Source organism: Oryzias latipes, chromosome 16, assembly GCF_053564925.1.
Source record: "Oryzias latipes strain Hd-rR chromosome 16, Olatipes_Hd-rR_3.1".
Taxonomy (NCBI): domain Eukaryota; kingdom Metazoa; phylum Chordata; class Actinopteri; order Beloniformes; family Adrianichthyidae; genus Oryzias; species Oryzias latipes.
Window position 1 is genome coordinate 11,791,488 of NC_136252.1, and position 15,829 is coordinate 11,807,316.

At 44.0% G+C, this 15,829-nt stretch overlaps 2 protein-coding genes across 2 annotated transcripts; one reads left to right on the forward strand and one right to left on the reverse strand.

Moving 5' to 3' along the window:
* The first annotated feature begins 326 nt into the window (after window positions 1-326).
* Window positions 327-2,527, forward strand: LOC111948980 (zinc finger BED domain-containing protein 4). The gene is made up of 4 exons (XM_023964557.2): window positions 327-1,121; window positions 1,217-1,474; window positions 1,581-2,203; window positions 2,287-2,527. The coding sequence occupies exons 1-4, from the start codon at window positions 1,095-1,097 to the stop codon at window positions 2,519-2,521; spliced, it is 1,143 nt and encodes a 380-aa protein (XP_023820325.1). The 5' UTR covers window positions 327-1,094; the 3' UTR covers window positions 2,522-2,527.
* Window positions 2,528-8,724: 6,197 nt separating this feature from the next.
* LOC144984372 (uncharacterized) lies at window positions 8,725-11,432 on the reverse strand. The gene is made up of 2 exons (XM_078932530.1): window positions 9,120-11,432; window positions 8,725-8,973 (listed from the first exon to the last, which is right to left on the reverse strand). The coding sequence occupies exons 1-2, from the start codon at window positions 11,247-11,249 to the stop codon at window positions 8,848-8,850; spliced, it is 2,256 nt and encodes a 751-aa protein (XP_078788656.1). The 5' UTR covers window positions 11,250-11,432; the 3' UTR covers window positions 8,725-8,847.
* Window positions 11,433-15,829: the final 4,397 nt, after the last annotated feature.

The following is a 15,829-nucleotide window of genomic DNA, read 5'->3' on the forward strand; positions in this document are numbered from 1 at the left end:
CAGTGCGTCGCTGAGGGTCTCTTTAGCTCTGTTCAGCGCTGCCACAATCTTCTCAACACGTGCTAGATAATCTGCTAGCTCCTCTTGATCAGCCATCAGCACGTTGGTTAATTCTGTGTAAAGTCCAACAATCCGCGGTTTTTCTTCTGATTCAAAATGGCGTCTCAGTATTTCTAGACTCTTCTTTCCATCGTCTGGCGCTTCATACAGGATTAGCATTAGCGTCTTATCATCCAGGCAACCACATAGTTCTGCATAAGCCAGCTCGTTTTTCCTACCGGCTTCTGGGTCTGCAGCCCCCGCTTGCTGGCTCCCGATAATAGCCTCCTTCAGGCCGAGTGTTTTCAAGTACGCTAAAAATCTGGCCTCCCATATGTGGTAGCGTGCTTCGTCTCCGTCGAACCGCGGCGGGAGTCCGCGTCCGTGTATGGCCGTGCTTAACATTCGACTGGGCCCATAACCTGTTGAATCTCCTGCAGCGGACAGCTCCCGAGTCGCGCGCGTGCTCCCACCTGTGCTCTCAGGTTCAGACATTTCTCTGGAGTATTCACTAATACAAACGAGACTGGAGGCACTTTCAGCTTTCCGGCAGCCATCAACCTTGTCACCACGAAGAAGTCACAGCAGGTGGCTCCGCCTTTATTTATACTGACAGGTAACTGTGCGCAACACAAAATAGTTCCCCAAACAAGAACACGTAAAGATATTCATCGTAGTTCAACAGTCACTATTAGGCTTTTGTCAACCTTTTGGACCCATCCTACATAATTCCTAATAGGAAGGCCTTGAGGACAATGGTGGAGGAGAAGTACAAAGCCAAAAAGGAGAAGGCTTTAGATGTGGTTAGCAGGGCCTCTGCTGTCAGCCTTACAGCAGACATGTGGACATCCATTAACATGGACGCTTACTTGGCTGTAACATGCCATTTTATCACTGAGGAGGTAGGTATCCCCTGCTTTGTGCAATGCTTTGGTTTATGTGTCTCAGTTTGACTTTGTTCATTCTAGGTGGAGCTGGCCTCTGTGGTCTTGGGGGTTCTGAAGTTTCCCCAAACCCACACTGCAGCTCACTTGGCTGAGGCCAAAAATCTTCTCATGGAAGAATGGGGAATTAAAGGGAAGGTGCGAGCCAGATCAATAAAGTACAAAATCATTCATCAATATGGCCTCCCAATACCTAATATACATGATTTGTGAACATGTAATCTTTCTTCCAGGTGACAGGCCTGGTTACAGACTGTGCTCCCAACATGGTTGCATGTGCTAATATATTACTGCTTCGGCACATAATGTGTTTTGCACATATGCTTAATTTGGTGGTGAAAAAGTCCCTTGCCCAAACCCCTGAACTAGAGGATATCCGAAGTAAGGGGCGTAGGATTGTCGGTCTTTTTAAATCCAGCACCACAGCGAAGGAGAAGATGTCAGAGATGCAGCGACAGCTGGCCAGGCCAGAGCACAAATTAATACAAGAGGTGAAACATTTTCTTTTTTTTTAATCTAAGATTTTACATGTTTTTGCAGTTGTTTATTGTGTTACTTTCTTCTCTCCTTTAAAATGTGCTTGCTGTTTTATCTTAGGTGGAAACAAGATGGAACAGCACATTTAATATGTTGGAAAGGTTGTTTAAGGAGAGAGAGCCACTGGGGGCAGCTCTGGCCACCCTCCATACAGACCTTCCTCCACTCACCTCAGAGGACTACCAGGCCATACACCACTGCTTGAGCATTCTTTCACCGTTTCAAGAGGCCACAGTTGAGCTTTCGACAGAAAAACGAGTGTCAGCATCCAAAGTCATTCCCATGGTCAAAATGCTGAAACATTACATCTCAAGCAGGTGTGGTCAGATCACACACCCACTTGGTGAAAAACTGGCCACTAACTTGAAGAACAATCTCCATGAGAGGTTTTCAGCTCTGGAGAAGGTCACTGCTCTGTCAATGGCAACCTTGTTGGACCCAAGGTTTAAAGAGCTGGGGTTCTGCAGCCAAGGCTCTGCCCACACGGCCATAGAGCGACTCACTAAAGAGTGTGCTGCAACAATGCAGGCGCTACTTCCAGAGGCACAGCCACAGTCGCCACCTAGAGAAGGTCCTTCAAGTCAGCAGGAAGATGGTGGTCTCTGGGCCCTGCTGGACAGGCATGTGGGGGTTCAACAGCAGGTGACCAGCACAACTGCCAGTGCAACAGTGGAGGTTCAGAGGTACAGTAAAGATTAGAATCCTCATCATAACTTCTGCTCATTTTAGACTGGTGCATGACAATAGGCTATTAATGTCCTTCTAGGTACTTAAAGGAACCTCACATCCCAAGGACTCAGGACCCACTGAGATACTGGGTTACCCACAAGGTTTTATACCCACATCTCTACAAGCTGGCAATGAAGTTTTTATGCACACCAGCTTCGTCTGTGCCTTGTGAGAGGATCTTCTCCAAGGCTGGCGAAATCGTCAGCCAAAGACGAAACAGGCTGAAGCCCAGCACAGTGGAGAAAATTCTGTTTTTAAATAAAAATCTATAACATGTATCCCACCCAGTCATGTTAGACCCTGGTTCACAATCACTCATTCTCACTTTATACATGGCATTCACAATGTAACACAAGCACTTCTCACAAATCTTCAAACATTGTCTTTGTTTTATTTCCACACTGAAGTGTTACAAGGGCAAGGAACTTAGTGGAGTAGATGATATATGTCCTGTCTGCCACCAGATGCCGCTGTTCTGTGTGGTTTCGAAGCCCCAAATGCTTCATTCATTTTTCTGGCACATTTACACGAAGCCCCATGAGAGCTTCATGGGGCTTCGATTCCCATCCCTAACCGATATTATTAAAAATGAACCAAAATCCACTATGAATGGCATCGTCAACACAAATTAGGATATGAATTCAATCGTTAAAATGAATCGTTACACCCCAGCTTCTTATATCTTCAGTGCCGTAAATTCCGGACTATCTAGCGCACCCACCTATTTTTATGTGTTTAACTACTTTTATACATACAGAAGCCGCACCGGAGTACAAGCCGCATGTATTTGGCAACATTGTCATCATGACTAATCATGTCCTGACTCCCAGAGTAAGTGTGATTCATTAGCACACTGTGGGTGGCGTCAGCTTTGCCTCAGACTCATGTATTTGAGTATATCTACATCTGCCAAACAGTATGGAGGTCTATTCTGTTCACAAGTTCCTCAGTTATGTTTTTTTTTATTTTTTTTTATTTTTTTAGTTTTTTTTTACTTATTGTCAATCTAGGTCTCATACATAAAATTACAAACAGTAACCATATAATCAACATTACATCCCTCAGTTATGATGAGGAAATTTACATCCGCGATTCCCCATTTCCCATGAGTCTTACGGGCTAAAGGCGGGGCCAACGCCCGGCTCGCCACACTGTTGTACGTGTTTAAGAATGAGCAAGGAACAGCAGTGCATGGAGGGGTGGACGGGAACAGCTCTCCTTCCGCTTGTGTTGCGGCAGCGTTATGGGAGTAACAGGACTGGTTAAAAAAACACACCAGTAAAATAAAGCAGTGGCGACTGAAAAGCGCACGCCTCAGCGCGGCGCGTGTGTCAGAAGTTTCCTTCCACAACAGACACTGTTGCTCCACGGACGCCTCTGCGCTCCATCCGTCCGCGCTTCGCCCCCATTGCGCCGGTGGACCGAGCGAATCGTGTCTGTGCAGAGCAATCGGACTTAATACTGTACGTTTTGTGTATGAGGGGCGAATGCGTTGTTACGTGTGGGAGCCATCAGACTGCCATCGGCCCCGCAGCTCTATACGAGCAGCAGGAGAAGATTGCTCCAGCTCACACGGAGGCTGTGAGCTTTTCAATGCAAAATTCCGCTCAGTCCTTAGAAACCGTAAAAACGATCACGTCGATTTGTGTTTCCAGTTGTGTCCCGACAAAATAAAGGCTGATGTTATTCCCACATATTTACGTGCAGCCAGCCGAGTCACTATGACTCAGAGGTAAATTCACTCCTGAGCATGCGCTGTTCTCTCCGTCACGCAGCTGACCGGCTTTTCCAAACCCGTTGGTGATGGTGGATTTTTTCACGCTGCTTTTAATGATTGCTTTTAACTTGAAAGCTGCATCATACTGTAATGGCGATCACGTGCACTTTGGGTCTAATGGCACCAAAGGATTCTGGGATGCGGCCGGGAATGCGTGTTTCGTTTTGTTGAACCATGACTGAAGTGTCTAAGACCTGAAGTGAGGTGCATGCTGTTTGGCTGCATAGAGGTGTGTTGAAAAACAAATGACTTGTGCTTGGTGTTAGATAGAGAATTCTAACCATTCACTGAGTCCGAAAATACATACATGGCGGCTGTCAATTAAATCCATAAATTTGCCGCGTCACTGAATAAGGCGCAGAGCTGTAAGCGCAGGAAAAAAGTAGCGGCTTATAATCTGGAAATTATGGTAGTTATTTTATTCTAATCTTTTAAGAGTGTTTTTGTTATTTTGGACTGAGTTCTTCTGGATCAAGAGGGAATTCATCTCATTAAGTAACAAGTCAATATAGCCTATGTCTAAGTCAATGTACCTTCACTGGAGGAGCCTCATTGTACCCTTAACAAACTACTGGCAAAAAAACAAAAAACAAAAACTAAGATTTTAAATCATGAATGATGGGTTCCAGTACCACAAACCCCAATGGGGAATGATGGGTAGAAAATGAATGGATTATATATAAGAAGTGTTATGTTTGTTAACCTCAGACCTGTACTCTTTCCACTATTTTTTACCAAGCTCATGTTCTTTTTCTCTGATGCAACAGTGTGTTTTTAGAATAATAGATTTAAATCCTCATAATCCGGCAGTAAAAACATTTGATTTCCCTCCTGTAAAGTTTGCTGCCCTTTTGTTCTCTCCTTCAATTTCCATTGGGAGTTGTTAATTCTGTGCCTGTATGTATTCCGTGGCACAGTCTTGAATTAGGATCATTCAGGCATACATGAGCTTTTTTTTCTGTTTATTATTTCTGCATGGACCTCACATCTTGAGCAATGACCCGCTTTTTCTTCATTATGTAAAACTCCCCCTAGCGCCCACACACAAAACATGTCACTTCGGGACCCCTTAGCTATCCAAGCTGCCTGAATCTCAATATCCCTGCACTTTACATTTTAAATCACATTTGGTCACATGTGGTCTCCCACAACTCAGTCTGCACATGAGTTAACTCCACGTCATCGATAAGCTTTATTAAAGCAACTGTCATCAGCTGTTTTGGAACCAATATAATCAGAATAAGCAGTTTTTGCTGTGATTAACCACTAGCTTGGATTGGTTTGGAATTATTTTTTTCGAGCAATCTTTCCAAGGATCTGCTGTAGCCACTCCTCCAACTTGGGGGTTACTGCATCGAGAGCTCCAATTACCACAGGCACCACTTCACTTTCCAGGCTTTCTCCAGTTCTTTTCCTAGTCTCTGGTACTTCTCCAGTTTCTCATGTTCCTTCTTCCTCATGTTTCCATCCCTTGGTACTGCCACATCCACCACAACGGCTTTCCTCAGTTCTTTACCCAGTACTACAATGTCTGGTTGGTTCACTATTACCATCATGTTCCTGTATATTATTCCAGCCACTTGGACTGCATCATTTTTTTTGTTTGCTGGAGCCTGCCCCAACTACTATTGGGCAAAGCCTGGACAGGTCACCTGTCTGCTGCAGGGCCACACACACCTAGGCATAATTTAGAATCTTTAATCAACCTATGAAGCATGCTTTTTGAACTGTGGGAGGAGACAGGAGTGCTTGTAGCAAGCCAACGTATGCACGGAGAGAAGATGCACCCTGTCTGCATCATAAATTATGCCATTATAATTTCTCACAATCATAAATAAACATATTTACACGGATATACTCGGTACACACACGTGATACATTGAATCCATTATGTAAAAAAATTGTTAAAAGGAGTTCAAAGTTTACCACATGGTAAGTTAACCATATTTTCTGTAGCAGCTCTCAGGATTTGCCAACAAAAAAATCTCCATAATGTGTGTTCTGCTCTGTATGGATCTGATTTAGTTCAGTATCTGCATAGTATCTGTCAACTTCTGTCATTACAAACAATACTTCCTGACATTTGAAGACATCACACGTAAACATTCATCACACACACATAGCAGGTCCCCCACGCACACATTCAGTCACAGGCCAACACCCACCCATGCATACACAAATCAACATACATGCACTCACTCACAGATAGACAACACAGATATTTGGTTTAAAAAAACCAATGAGCTGCGTGAGTGGACATATGGGGGTTATGTGTGGGGCTCATTATCAGACCTGCAGCAAGCACAAGATTTTTGTGGACATCTGTAATCGTCACTATTTCTAAAGGAACATTTAGCCCTGGTTGCTAAAGTCATGACAGGATAATCACACAGTGATGTGCCTCGCTTTTCACAGAAGCATATTTCAGGCAAGATGTGGAAAAAAATTCAGATTCACACATAACAAATGAAAGACAAAGACAGAAAGAAGAAGAAAGCCAAAAAAGGTTCTGAGGGTAAAATGCCAGAGGTCTGTTTACAGTGCATTCCAAATAATTATGCAAATTGTATTTTTCTATTATTTTTCTAAATCCTCCATATAAATGACAGTCAGCATCATTTTCAAGTCACTATATTAAATGTTATTGAACATACCTCCTAAAGAAAACAGTATTTTTTTCAACACTAAAAACTTTCAAGGTCACTGTTCCACATTATTACACACAACAGAGTTCCACAACATTTGATAGATTCTAAAGAACTGAAAATGGTCTTTTGTTGAGTTTGCAGCATTATGAGGTTATATTTCCTGAAATCCAAAGCTATTTCAATGAAAAATATCTTCATTGGTCACGTTCCATTTGAACATAGGACCCCTTATTTTGGAGCAGCTTCACAATTCTGGCATCCATTAAACTTGTGAGTTTTTGGAGTTCCAGGCTCCGAGCCCAACCTGCTTGACCTGACTGTCCCAAAACTGCCCTGAGCTCATCTGCTTCGCCGGACAGCGCGGCCTCCCGGCCTTCCTACGGACTCCCTGGATTCTGTTGCCCCTTTAAGTTTGTCCTCCGGGCCCCCTCCTCTTTGGGTTTCTTTTGGAACCTCGGTGCGGTTCCTTGAGGGGGGGGGGCTATGTTACAATTTTAGTTTCTTTGCTTTTGTGTTGTGGTTCTCTTTTGTTTCTGCCATGTTTTGGGTTCAGTTTCCTGTTTTATTTTGATAGGTTTCCTGTTATGTTGTTTCGAGTTTTGCTTTTGGTCCCCATTTGTCCTGAGTGTTTCCACCTGTGTCTCGCTTGTATATATTTAAGTCCTGTCTTTCCCTTCCTCCTGTACTGCTCCATATTATGCTCTTCCCCTGTTTCTAGTGTTTCGAGTTGCCTGCCTGCTGCAGTGGTTTTGTTTTAGTTTTTTTGAGTATTAAAGATCCTGTTACACTTAGATAGACAGACAGACAGACAGACAGACAGACAGACAGACAGACAGACAGACAGACAGACAGACAGACAGACAGACAGACAGACAGACAGACAGACAGACAGACAGACAGACAGACAGATAGATAGATAGATGACTTTATTAATCCCACAATGGGGAAATTTCATTTATCTGTGGCAGCAACACGACATTCAGAAATAATCTATATAATATAACATCAATAAAGGACATCACAAATTACATTTATATTAGATAATTAAAAATATTACTAAAATTATTATGAAAAATTATTATCAAAAATGAGATTCTTATTAAATAAAGAAATAAATATTAAATAAATACAGCTGCAAAAGTGTAAAAAAACATGCGGTCTGCAAAACATGTAAACTGTAAAAAAACATTACAAATTTTTTCAAAATACAGAAATAACTAATGAAGTTCACACCAAAAACAAAAACAAACAACTGTTCAGGAACAAAAAACAATTTAAAATTGAAAAACAACAACTACAACAAAAGTAAAATGAATCAATGACTAAACAGAAAAACACCCCTGGGACCGTGGAGTGTCACTTTGACACGGTGTTGTACAGTCTGATGGCTGTGGGGAGGAATGACCTGCGGTAGCGCTCCTTCTTACACTGAGGGTGCAACAGTCTTGTGCTGAAGGAGCTGGTCAGCGCCTCTACAGTTTTGTGCAGGGGGTGGGAGGGGTTATCCATGATGGATGTCAGCTTAGCTAACATCCTCCTGTCCGCCACCTCCTCGATGGACTCAAGTGTGCAGCCCAGGACAGAGCCGGCCCTCCTAACCAGTTTGTTAAGCCTCTTCAAGTCTCTGCCTGCACTGCCCCCCGCCCAGCACACAATTCCATAAAGGACCACTGAGGCCACCACAGTGTCGTAAAAGGTCCTCAGCAGCTGTCTGCACACGCCAAAGGACCTCAGTCTCCTCAGCAGGTGAAGGCGACTCTGGCCCCTCCTGTACAGAGCATCCGTGTTGTTGGACCAGTCCAGTCTGTTGTTCAGGTGAACACCCAGATATTTAAATGTGTCCACGACCTCAATGTCTGAACCCTGGATGTTCACCAGTGACTGTGATGGTGAGGAGCTCCTGAAGTCCAGTATCAGCTCCTTTGTCTTGCTGGTGTTAAGCAGCAGGTGGTTAACTTCTCACCAGCTAACAAAGTCAGTGATGACCCCCCTGTACTCCCGCTCATCCCCCCCTGATACACAGCCCACAATGGCACTGTCATCTGAGAACTTCTGCAGATGACAGTGGTGGGAGTTGTAGGTGAAGTCTGATGTGTACAGGGTAAACAGGAATGGGGAGAGCACAGTCCCTTGAGGTGCCCCCGTGCTGCAGACCACCACATCAGATACACAGTCACGCAGCCTCACAAACTGTGGCCTGTCTGTGAGGTAGTTGATGGTCCAAGCAACCAGATGTTGGTCCACATCTGCAACCTCCAGCTTCCTCCTCAGCAGTGAAGGCTGAATTGTGTTGAAAGCACTGGAGAAATCAAAAAACATGACTCTCACAGTGCTCCCAGGGGCCTCCAGGTGAGACAGGGCCCGATGCTGCAGGTAGATGATGGCGTCATCCACCCCGATGCCTGGTCGATATGCAAACTGCAGCGGGTCCAGTGCTGAGCTCACCTGAGTGCGGAGATGGCTGAGGATGATCCTCTCCATAGCCTTCATCAGGTGGGAAGTCAAGGCGACAGGTCTGAAGTGGTTCGGTTCCGTAGGACGAGGTACCTTTGGAACCGGAACCAGGCAGGAAGTCCTCCAGAGGACTGTTACCTTCTCCAGTCTGAGGCTCATATTAAATATGAACAGCATCACCACACAGAGCTGGTCTGCACACTCCCTGAGGAGCCTGGAGGTGATGCTGTCAGGGCCTGTTGCCTTCCTGGCCTTTGTTCTCCTTAACTCCATCCTAACCTGATTCAGGGTGAGGCAGAGGGGGGTTGGAGGATGGGTGGGCGGTGGCTGGTCTGGTGCTGTGAGTCGTTGGGGGGGTCCCTTTGCTTCTGTTGGAAGAAGGGGAGAGTGGACTGTTTGGTGCTGAGGTGGTAACAGCTGCAGCTGGGAGGAGACGCCTGAGCTGGAAAGGTCTGAAGAGGGGGCACTGTGGGTGGAGACTGGGGGCTGGGCAGAATCAAATCTGTTGAAGAACAGGTTCAGTTCATTTGCCCAGGCTTGGTCACCTGTGACCTGGCGATCATTTCCAGCCTCACCGTGGCCTGAGATGTGTTTTAGACCCCTCCACACATCACGGATGTTGTTCTGTTCCAGGCGCTGCTCCAGCTTCTTCCTGTAGCAGTCCTTGCACTTCCTGATCTTATATTTCAGGTCCCTCTGTACTCTGCGTAGCTCCTCCTTGTCCCCAGAGAGAAAAGCCCTCTTCTTCTCATTTAGGAGGGTCTTCAGCTCAGGAGTGACCCAGGGCTTATTGTTGGAAAAACACTGCACTGATTTTGTTTGCACTGTGTTTTCCACACAAAAATTGACATAGTCCGTGATGCAGTCAGTAAGACTGTCAATGTCCTCCCTGTGTGGACTGCAGAGAACGTCCCAGTCTGTGGTGCTAAAACAGTCCCTTAGTCGCTCTATTACCTCCTCAGTCCAGATCTTCACCGTTTTAATCTGTGGTTTCTGCTGTTTCACCACTGGAGTGTACGCAGAGGAGAGATGGACCAGGTTGTGATCAGAGCGTCCTAAAGGGGGGAGGGGGGCAGAAGCATATGCATTCTTGATGTTAGCATAGAAAAGGTCCAGAGTTTTTCTGTCCCTCGTATGACAGTTCACATACTGGGTGAAGTTGGACAGGGTGGCGGAGAGGGGGGTGCATGCATGGTTAAAGTCCCCAGAAATCAGTATCAGGGCCTGCGGGTGTTGTGTCTGCAGCTGGGACACGGTGCTGTGCACGCGTTCACAAGCGACAGCAGCGTCAGCCGACGGAGGGACGTAAACAGTCACCACCAGCACATGGGAGAACTCCCGTGGAAGGTAGTACGGCCGAACGCTGACTGCCACCAGTTCAATGTCCTTGCTGCAGTGCTGTCCTTTCACAGTGATGTGGTTCGGGTTACACCATCTGTCATTCACGAACACCGCCAGACCACCGCCTTTCTTCTTTCCGCTCTGCGCCGCGCTCCGGTCCGCCCGCACCAGCGTGAATCCAGTAACTGAGACCACGGAGTTTGTCATGTCCTGGTTGAGCCACGTCTCGGTGAAACACAGCAGGCTGCTCTCACGGTACACCCGCTGCAGACGCATGAGCGCTGTTAACTCGTCCAGCTTGTTAGAGAGCGCGCGGACGTTTCCCATAGTAACGGATGGTAAACATGGCTTGTACCTCCGTCTTCTCTCCCGGCGTTTAACTCCAGCTCTGCAGCCTCGTCGTTTCCTCCGTATTTCAGCTGGAACATCTGGCTTTCCAGCGAGGAGAATCTCAACTCGTCCAAGAGCTAACAGCTGATCTCGAGTGTAAACAATGGAGCTGCATCCTAATGGATCCCCCGAGGCCGGTTCAAAAAGTTGAGAAAAAATAAAAAAACAAAAAGCAAAAGTAATGATGTTCCTGTCATTTGTCGCAGAACTTTGTAATAGTTGTTGAAAAATACAAAAAACACAAATAAGTTGTAAGAAAATATTAAAAAGCGCAAAGTAAGGAACACAAAAAGGTAGAGCTGCCCAGATAAGCTGCCACACACGCTGCGCCATGGTAACAAATAACTTGGAACCTCCTGCCTCCTCCTCTCTGCGCCTGGGTACTGTCATGATTATGTGGTTAGGTATTTAAGTTTCTGTGCTTGTGGTTTTCAGTGTTGCAGAGTCCTGTTTGTTTGTACAACTGGATGTTTGACTTCCTTGAGTATTCGAGGAAACCTGTGAAGTTGTACTTCAAGTTTCGAGTCCTTCCTTCCTGCATTTGGGTTCCTTCGGTCACGACTCGTTACAGGTACTCCCTCAACTCCCCGTTCGTAACACCCAGAACTGCTGTTATTTTTAGACGTGAAGATGATTTTGTTACAGAAAGCATGGTTCTTCTTTTTGCACCACAGAAGAAAGTGGTCTGTCAGAAGCTCGGCCTATTTACTCTTGTAGCAATAACAATAGTTAAAAAAACAATTTTCATGAGCTGGAAATCAAAGAACACCATAAACCTATCTTTATGGAAATATTTATTTCTTGAATATATTTCTTTAGCCAGTTTATTACCTTCTCCCCCCGACACGACCAAACCACTATCAGTATGGTCGGTCTTCATGGAGTTCCTAGACCAATATTAAGTTTCATCTGAGAATCAAATATGTGACTGTCATGTGCCCTCACCTTTTTCTCACCTTTATCACCCTACTCTCTCTATAATGTCCTATTCACTTCATTTGCAGGCGTCTGTCTGATGGTTATGTGTAATCATTCTAAACTTTGTTTGTTTATTTGTTTTGTCTATTTATTTATTTTTGAAACAATGACAAGATGATTATTTACAGAGTGGGTTCCAGGAGGGAGACCGTTTTTTTATTTTTTATTTCAGTACCAAGAATACAATGAATGCATAATTATGTATGTCTCGAGCCTTTCCGGTTTATCTATATGATTCTCTAATAATGTACCCCTAAATATGTATAGTTAACAGAATGTGTGACGGTTAGATCAAGCTTGGGGATGGAATTCTCTCTCGTTGCCCTTAGATCACACGCACACACACTTTATGTGTTAGTATTGGTAGCTGTCTGTGTTTGTCAGATCTGTTTTTTCAAGTGTTTGTTGTTTTGTTTTGTTGTTCTGTTGTCTCACTTAAATAAGGAGAAAAAAAGAAAAAGGAAAAAAAAAAGAAGAAGCTCCGCCTACTTTTCAGAGGTCTTAAAAAAGGCTTTGTCAATTCTAAAATGGCTGGTAAAAGGGCTGTTTTACCCTGAAACTGGATAGTAATGTTTATGTAGACCAACTGGTTTCGGGTCGTTAGGAGTACAAGCAACTTCACAAGCCCAAACTAACATGACCGGGGCAAAATAACAGGAAGCAATCTCAGAGTATCCAGCCGCTTCAGTTTAGAGCAAAAAGTCAGGTCAGATAAGGAAATGAAAATGTACATGGATCTATTTGTCTGAAAGTGAAGGATTTAGAATTGGAGCGAAGAAAGCAGGACTTTATACCTGCCCATTGTGGTAGCTGCGTCACAAGTCCGACCTTTTTGAAACATCCGGTTTTCGCCTGCCTACTGATCCAACAGGATTTAAATAAAGAAATTCAGAAATGCAGTTTTGATCTGAAATTCTGTTATAATTGTCCTCCATTATGGAAAAAAATGCTACAAAAACATGTTAAAAAACCAAAAACACAATTTTGATTGGGGTGGGTCTTTAAATACAAATTGCATATAAATTTGGAATGCACTATACATTTGCAAATCCGATTGAAAGAGTCATCTGGGGTCAAAACAGGATCATCTTAAAAGAATGAAAAACAAGTTTGTAAATATAAACTCCAGGTAGACAGTGCAAACGTGAAGGTGTGACAAAGTAGTTATCTACTTGTCACCGGTCTATCATAATTCATCACTTTTAGACACATAATGCATAATCACAACATGTTTAAGACTTCTTTGATTTTTGTAATGTTTCTCACCTTCTCTTCCTGTTGCCCAAGGAACAAAATGGTGGCCAAGGCCTTTACTTCCTGTTTAATAGTTGGGCACAGGAAGTGGAAAGAATTTGGATTTCTTTGTATATACATTTTGTTGTAATGATTTCAGTTGTTTGTTTATTTATGTTTGTCTTTATTTGCAGGACTTTAACTGTATTATTTACAAGAAATTTCTATCTTTTGTTGTAATTATTTGAAATGTTTGTTTAAATGTGACTTCCTTCCTGGGTGTGGCCAACCAATTAACTGGAGCCCATAAAAGAGAAGGAGCTCAGTGTGAGAGGGATGTGTGAGCTGTGCAGCCAGAGTGTAAGACCAGAGAATAAAACCTGTTCCTGAACTTAAGAGTCATCTGCCTCCTATGTACACCAGGCCACTCTTGTCACATCACATTGTGACATTTTGGTGTCAGAAGTGGGATTGAAGGCCTGTAGGAGGCAGCACAAAGATGACAACCAGGCAAAAGAAACCTCCAAATGAGAGCCGCCCAGAAGTTTCCCCGGTTTCCTCCTCAATTGAAAGAGACTCGCCAAACTCCCCCTCACCCACACACTTCTTGGGGTAAGCCTGCGGGTCAGAAAGACTTCACAACCAGACTTATGAAACCTATGTCTGTTCCACCGAGAATGTATAAATGGGAAGCAAAAGACAAGGCTAAATTAGCATGTCATGTTTGTGGTCAGCTGGGTCACTTTAAAAATGAATGTCCAACTTTACATGCTAAAAACTACATGTGTTGTGCTTCAATGGAACCTTTAAGTAAATTGGAGAACCATGTAACAGACACTGGTTTGGAAAAACTTACAGTTGGTGTAAAAATTGAAGACAAACACTTTGAAGCCCTCCTTGATTCAGGAAGTAACCGCACCCTGGTTCGACAAGACAGTCTTCCAGGAGGTGTTATGTTTTCTGAGGGTACAATTGACATTTATTGTATTCATGGTGACAGAGTTCAGTACCCTATTGCTGAAACAGAACTTCTGGTCGAAGGGAAGCCATTTTCTTTAAGAGTTGGTGTGTTGGAAAAACTGCCTTACCCGGTGGTATTAGGTAGTGATCTCCCTATTCTTGCTGAACTGATAGCTAAGCAATCGCAGGAAGTTCTGAACTGTGAAAAATGTTTTCTGGCTGTTACTAGATCTAGAAGTAAGAAAGAACAGGATATGTCATCAAATGCATGGAGAGAGAGTTGCCATTTGCTGATGGAGATGCATCCGGGTTCTAAGTCTAAGGAACGAAAAACTAGATCACAGCGAAGACAGGACAAGGTTAGGGGTACCAAACTAACTAATGCACTTTCTGGTCCAGCAGAAAATGACACTTTTACTCTCCCAAGTAATGTCTCAAAAATGCAGAAGGAAGACCCTTCACTTAAGCATTTGTTTGCTGCGTGCGTCCCTGACTCAACTCAAGTATCTGGCTCTCAACGGGAGGTATTTGTTGTTAAAGGTGATCTGCTTTATCGCCGTAGTCGAATCGGAGACCAGTTGGTTGTTCCGCAGAATTTGAGGCCTACAATCCTAAAAACTAAGTCATTCATTGAAGTCATGCATTGAAAGTCCTTCCTGTCTCTGCTCCTACTTACTGCTCATTTGAATATACTGCATTAGTTCTTTCTGGTCCTGCCCCCACCATAGTTGCTACAGTCTACCGTCCACCCAAATTCAGCAAGGATTTTCTAAATGACTTTTCGCATCTCCTGACCCATTTCACTTCACTATCTCAGAACATTGTTACTCTTGGTGATTTTAACTTCCACATGGATAACTGTAATAATCCTCTTGCCAAAGACTTCTTATCCTGTTTAGATAGCCTTGGATTGCAGCAATTTATTCACTTTCCCACTCACTGCAAAGGACACACGCTAGACTTAGTGTGCTGCTCTGGACTTACTCCCTCTGATTGCAAACCTCACACACTCCCGTTCACTGACCATAAGCTCATCACCTTTAATCTCCTGCTCACAGTATCCAAACTCAAACGTCCACGCATCATATCATTCCGTAAGATACAAACCATCAACAATGCTAGTTTTTCAGCCGATATCATCAACCTTCCCAGAGTAAATCCTGATGCCACACCTGACGAACTAGTTTTGCAGTATAACAATGACTTGCAGTCACTTCTAAATACTCATGCACCCCTCAAAACAAGATCAGTTTCCTTCACCCGCTCTGCACCTTGGTTCACACCTGCACTACGTCAGCTCAAAGCTAAAGGCAGACAACTGGAAAGACTTCAAAATAAAACTGGACTCATAATTCATAAGGACATGTACAAAAACCACATTATCCTCTATAAAGATTCTATAGCTTCCGCTAAAGCTTCCTATTACTCTGGCCTGATTCACTCAAATCGACATAGCTCTAGGACCCTCTACTCACTTATATCTAATATAACAAAACCCCCTGATTCTCTCCCTAATCATCTCTCCTCACCTGACTTTTGTAACGCGTTAATGTCCTTCTTTGTTTCTAAGATCTCTACAATTCATCAACAGCTCACAAGCCAAGCTGCAGTCTCTGGAGTGGACACCTTCACTCCTCCCTCGGTTCTAACAACCTTTTCAAGATTTTCACTTCCTTCTGTACAAACCATTTCTGACCTTATTACAAACTCTAAACCTTCCACCTGCCAACTGGATCCCATTCCTACATCTCTCGTTAAATCCTGTCTCCTTTCTCTTCTGCCATCAATTACCAACATTA